General features: G+C 45.0%; 1 protein-coding gene across 2 annotated transcripts in view; it reads left to right on the top strand.

Moving 5' to 3' along the window:
* Nucleotides 1–409: 409 nt before the first annotated feature.
* Nucleotides 410–6000, top strand: part of AQR (aquarius intron-binding spliceosomal factor) — a 396399-nt gene continuing 390808 nt past the window's right edge. The window contains exon 1 of one of the 2 annotated variants that reach the window (XM_085627198.1): nucleotides 410–618. In XM_085627198.1, coding sequence (XP_085483324.1) covers nucleotides 523–618 — 96 coding nt within the window. In that variant the 5' untranslated portion in view covers nucleotides 410–522. Of the gene's footprint in view, nucleotides 619–4204; nucleotides 4271–6000 lie in introns of those variants that run through there. The other variant, XM_085627199.1, reaches the window with a different exon arrangement.

Genomic DNA, 6000 nt, shown 5'->3' with positions numbered 1-6000 from the left:
GCATGACTTTTAGTTAAAGAAGCGGCCACATTCGAGTAGCAAACATGTCATCAATTTAAGCTGTATTGCTTATGCAGCCCTCAAAGTAGCATTTCGGTACAATGGAAGCTGTTTTACCTGGCTAATCATGAAGTCTACCTAAGCAAAAAATTTCTGCGGAAATAATTATTAAAATATTTAATTTCTTCGTGAATATAAAGGACGAGGAGTGATTTTTTTGCTCTGATTGTTGGTTCAAATCTACGGATATATTGTTTAGAATCCTTTAAAAAACTCTTATCTGCTTCTGAAATGTCTCCAATAGTGCAACAAAATCGCCATCCTAACAACTCTTTGCACCAGCCGCCGCTAGTCTCCTTTCTATGTCTATGTTAACTCCTTTTACGTCAGCGCTTTCACTTCTCATTCTGTGTTGCTAGTCGAGGATGATCGTTACGGTGGCCCACTAGGTTCAGAAAGCAGCAGTGCATGCCTGCCTGGTTTTGAGTTCATGCTCGCCGGTTGCTGCTTTGAACTGTGACCATGGCGGCGGCGATGGCAGCCCCTTCTCCGCAGGGCGGTGGCAGGAAGGTGCTCACCCCCACAGTTGCGCAGATCAATGCGGAGTTTGTTACCCAGGTACACGCTTCTCCTCCAGACCACTTTTAAGAGAGTGCTTATGTTACGATCTCACAGAGCATCATTTGTGAGTAGAGGCTCCCATTCAACATAGACGGCACATAAGCGACACTCCAGTACTGACGAGTTACGTGTAGTAAGAAATGTGCACTTCAGGCCGCCTAGGATATCAGCCAGGAGTTGGATCCCTTAAAGAGGTGGCCCCTGTCTATAAGGAACAGGCATTGCTGCATCGTGCGAATAGTGCCCAAATCCTCACGGTCAGAGGTAGTTGAGAGATAATGCATCTTCAAGGTGACAGATGCCATGTGGGCGACGGTTAATAGATGTGCTTCAAATGTCATGCACAAGTTTTACCAAAGATAACACAGAATGTTATTGAATCGAGCTCCCGGAGTTAATGCAGGAGTGCGTGTACAGCAAAAATCTTGACCCCACAGGCTACACATTTACTTATTTATGTTGGAGTTTTATAAAGAGTTGCATATTGTTTTTTTTCGGCTGATTCAGAACGCTACATGTGATCAAGGTTCTTGATTATCGAGTTAATAAAAGAGAATGACTTGTCACAGGGCCACTGCAATACACATTGTTAACTTTGTATCGAATGTCCTAGACCTAGATGAAGGGGGATCCCTGTGCTTGGACAAGACCAAAGAGTACTCCTAATTCGAGCCATAAATTGAGAATCTCAATTTACAATTCAAAGCTTTATAACATAAGCTAGGACTTGCCAGATCTCACAACTCACTAACCAAGTTTAACCAAGGACATTGTGTGACTGTTTACCTCTCACATGATCATAATTTTAAGAAGTAATTTCGGTAGTGTTGCCACTCAAAGGCTGTCGGTTGCCCCCCACAGCACCAGCAGTACGCCAGTGTATAGTTGTGTATGGCAGTGAGTGATGTGTGAGCATGCAGTGAAGCAAAGTGTTTGTGTTTCATACTAAAGAGATTTGTATGTAGTCCACTCATGATAGTAATCGTTTTAGCATCAAAAGGAAAAAATGTTTTTCCATTTGGAGCACACCTCTTGTACATAAAGTGTATTTTGTTGCTTTTTAATATGTTCTCACAGCGAGTGTGCTGTTACTTTGCTTTCTGAAAACGGCATGTTTGCACCCTGCAAAAGGTTGAGCCTAGATTAAATAGTTATTTGTCATAAAAAGTGACAAAGGCAACCTTCCTGCACGTTTTGTCACTTTAACTTCCCTTTTACAGAGTAAACAGTAATAAAAATTCCCCCCAAAAGCTGTGCGACTGCAATATTTTCCGCAAACAAACTTGGAAATGTTGTTCATTTAAAAAAATGTTATTCCTGCTGCCTGCAACGAAAGCCCCTTCCAAAACGGCCACAGTAGTAACATTTGAAGTGCGGAAATGACTGTGGAAGTTACTCACTGAAGCATTATGCATTCAGAATATAGTGAGTGAATAGGATCATGTTTCATGCACAGCTGTTAGTAATCACCTCTATGTGATTGGGCACCAAAAGTAGAAAAATTAGCATGCACTGGCGAAAGTCATCAGGTCTGGCTTTAATGTGCTAATGCATGCAAACACTGCTAGTGCACAAATTGCACACAGATTATTTTTGCCCTGTCATGGTGTAACCTGCTGTGGTTCTGCAAGCGTGGTAAAGGATAAACAAGTCACAGACACAGAAAGAGTAAGTCTTTACAAAACAAGGCACACATAGTTTGTATACATTTGTGCATAGCTTTGTCCATATAGGTTTGCCTTAAAGACAGAACTATTATAATTGCTGATGATTGTCTATTTTTCTGAGTGAGATGTCCTTACCACAAGGATACACATGTTCATGGGATCCATGCTCACTGTGCTCTATGACTCAAGCTGTCTCTAAATGATGAGGCCCAATAAATCAAAATCAGACTGATGTTGCTTATTTTCCAATTCAGCGGGAACTTGCTTTAGCAGTTGAGTTTCGACACTTCTATTGGAGCAGGACCAAGTCCAATTTACATATAGTTGTCTATGTTCCATAGTGCGGCAGTGAACAATAAATTGACTGAAATGCAGACAGGAGTCTGATATTAATTCAAGCAGTCCACTCATATATTTTAATTTTTCGTAGTTGTTATAACCTTGATTCCAGTTCTTGACCCTATCTTGCCAGCACTTATTGTGGTTGTTGTTCCTGCTTTCCAGGTAGCTCTCGTCACTGCTTTGACTTCTGCCGTTGTTGATGTTGTATCTGCTATTATACTTGATGTCAATAATTTTGTCCTTACTGTGCCAGAAGCTATTGTTGCTGCTGTCGTCCATTCTGTGGTGACCGCGGCGGCCAGTACTGGAGTCCTGCTGTGGCCATTGCTTTTGTGATGTGTGTTGCTGCTATTGCCTCTTATGTGTTGGGAGATGTGGTTGCTGCTTTGATCTCTACTGTGGTTCCTGCTGTGATCTATGTCACATCTTATTGCTGCTCTGGTCCTTATTGTGCTGGCAGCTGTGTTTCCCAACGTGGTGGCAGCTGCTGTTTGTGCTGAGGTTAAGTGTATTGTCATTGATGTTCTTGTTGTGGTGGCAGCCAAGTCACTACTGTAATCCCTATTTTGGTTTCAACTGTTGAAAGCAGTTGCCACTAATGTGGTCCCTGATATGCATACTACTATAATTGCAGTTGCTGTTACTACTGTGGTGGTGGTGTCTGTCGTCACTTATGTTGATGCCAAGGTCCCTACTTTGGTAGAGGCTTTTGTCGGTGATTGTTGCTGCATGCTGGCCACTCTGGCTGTTACAGTAGTCTCTGCTTTGGTTATAGATTGTTGCTCCTGTCCTTATACTTGAGGCAGAGAACTTCAATTGTCAATTGTTCCCAAAACCTTTTGTAGTATTCGGATATCCATTCTAGTGGGCAGTGCCCATTTTAAAACAAAATAAAGTCTGGTAACTAACAACATATGTTATAATGTTAGAAGGAATTTATTGATGTTCTATTAGTGAAAATCATTACATCTCAACACAGATAATTATAAAACATGATTAAAACAATATTGAAAAGGTATCACGTTTGTAGTCTTTTTGGAGCTCCAAACTCCCCATGCCTGATAATCCAACTTGAGCCATATGCTTTGCCCCGCTCCTGATAGTTCGACATGACGCATGTTATGGCATGCAAGGCTTGTCTTGAGTTGGATCATGTTGCATGTCAGATGTTCTGCCATCAGTTTCAAGGAGCCTAGCTGGGCTTTTCTGCCCCCTCTTTCATCGAGCGTGAGGCAGAGATATTTAAATCTTGTTACTCTTTCTAATTTTGACCTTCCAATGAACCATGCACCATTGTTTTTTTTAGGTCTCGCTCTCGAGACCTATTGTCGCCGAGATGCCTCTCAAGGGAGACAGACCGGGGCACGCGCAGCGATTGGGGTCGGGGTCTGTGGACGCGCTTGCGCAGACGCACAGACACACGTGCGCGCACACACCCCGCCGCTGCCGACCCCCCTCACCACATCCGCGGCTGCCTAACGCGCGCTCGTGCACACACCTCGCCCCCCCCCCCCCCCCTGTACAACAAGCATTGGCAGAGCCAGTAGGTCTCGTTCATTCGTTCAGCTGAGGAGGAGCGGACTGCTGATCTCTGAGTTCCCACCATGTCCTCGGAACGTCATTGAATCAAAGGCTCAGAGGTCCGAGGGAATCCTCCTTTTAGCTGCAAAGTGCTTCACTGTGTAGATGCTTCAATTTTTAGGCCTATAGCGTTTACCTTGCTGGATCGCGCCTGGCGTTGCTTGCTCCCGCAAGGTAAAGGCTGTCCATGGATTTCCGCTCCACTTACTAATGATTTTACTTACAGTGAAATTATTTCACTGAGCGGCGACGAGCCATGAACGACATCGAGCGCGTGCATTAGTCCTCCACATCAATCACGGCGCACGCTCATTGGTGCAGGGGTTTACGTCCCCATTCCGAAAGAATCGCGCACCATTTAATCTCTATATTTGTGAACTTACATTCCTTTGCTTTTTTCTCTAAACTTTCTTCTTAGGTGTTCCCAATCGACGGCAAGTATGCAAGTTTAAGGTGAAAATCTTAAAACAAATCCGGATAGGCCGTGCAGTGATAAGACAACTTCAGCACCGCTGTACAAATAAACAGGTTGAGAAACAGCCCTTTCATGAAAAGTTTACTTACACAGACTTCGTATTGATTGACCATGTCGCTCCCGAGGGGGTGTTTTCGCATCACCTTACTTGACCATCGGCCCTTCATTTTCAGTCGTTGGCTCTCAGCCCCCCCCCCAAGCCCCCCCCCCCCCCCCCCAGGGTACCACGCCCCCCCGCGAGGAAGCGGAGAGGGCAGGACCCGAGGAGCTCTACTTCATGGGCTGGGTGCAGTTTCACTTTTTTTCTCACCGACCATCGCTTGAGGAGGTGAGTCCTCGGAGGTGTGGTGGGTGACTTGTTAATTATATTTGGGTACCCGGGGAGCATCGACCACCTCAAGATGAGACAGGAAGAGGGGGGAATTAGCTTTGCGAGGATGTGCGTGCCAGTCTGTCTCCTGTATATGAACTTCAAAACTTTCGATTTAGGCCGCCGTTGAGTTTCTTTTAAGCAAATTAAAGTTGTCCGGCTAGTTTATTTATTTTGTGGCACACCTTTCAGACCTGGGGCCACATCCTGGCCATGCAGTCGCATCTGGGCCTAGTCGTGTAAAGGTGTGCCGGACGCACATGAATATGCAGTGCCTTGAAGCTTTACATTTTTTTATTAGCCCTACATAGGAGCTAACGCGTGCGCACACACCTCGCCACCGCCGCCGCCCCCCCTGTACAATGGTCAGTCATTACCTGCTTCTTGTGTGAATCCCTGTAGCACTTGAGTGAGTTTCATGCATGACGTCACAGGCCTGTGTTGAAGTCTTTCAAGCGGGTCCAGTAATTAGAAGTGACTTGAAGCCAAGCCTACCGCGAGAAGAACAGGGTCAGGCTGACACCCGGGAAGCTAGAAATCATTCAGCACCTGCTATTCTCAGAATACATTCCTCTTCTCAGTGCTGTCAAAGCATAGGCTTTCTTAAGCATCTCACACGCCCAGCAAAGATGAACACTTCCTGCTACACGTGCGAGAATGTTGTTTTCATTCTTTTCTCTAATTATTTTCAGGTCAGCTTCTCACATGATGCTGCAGTTGTCACGTTTGCTTCTTCCACGTCCCCTGTATTTAGTTGTGTTTCGTCACCCAGCATTCGATGGTAGCAGCTGCTGTAAATAGAGCAGGCTGAAGTAGCGTCTTGGTGTTTTTTTTCTAAGTACTTACGTCATTGGCAACATCAGACGGAAGCGTGCGTGTGTCATAAGTAAAGTTGCCTCCTTCGCATAACTGTAATTGCGGAAAGCGACGCACGTGTGAAAGGA

Source organism: Triturus cristatus, chromosome 9, assembly GCF_964204655.1.
Source record: "Triturus cristatus chromosome 9, aTriCri1.1, whole genome shotgun sequence".
Classification (NCBI taxonomy): domain Eukaryota; kingdom Metazoa; phylum Chordata; class Amphibia; order Caudata; family Salamandridae; genus Triturus; species Triturus cristatus.
The sequence above is the reverse complement of the archived record's forward strand: the minus strand, read 5'-3'. Positions and strand labels throughout refer to the sequence as shown.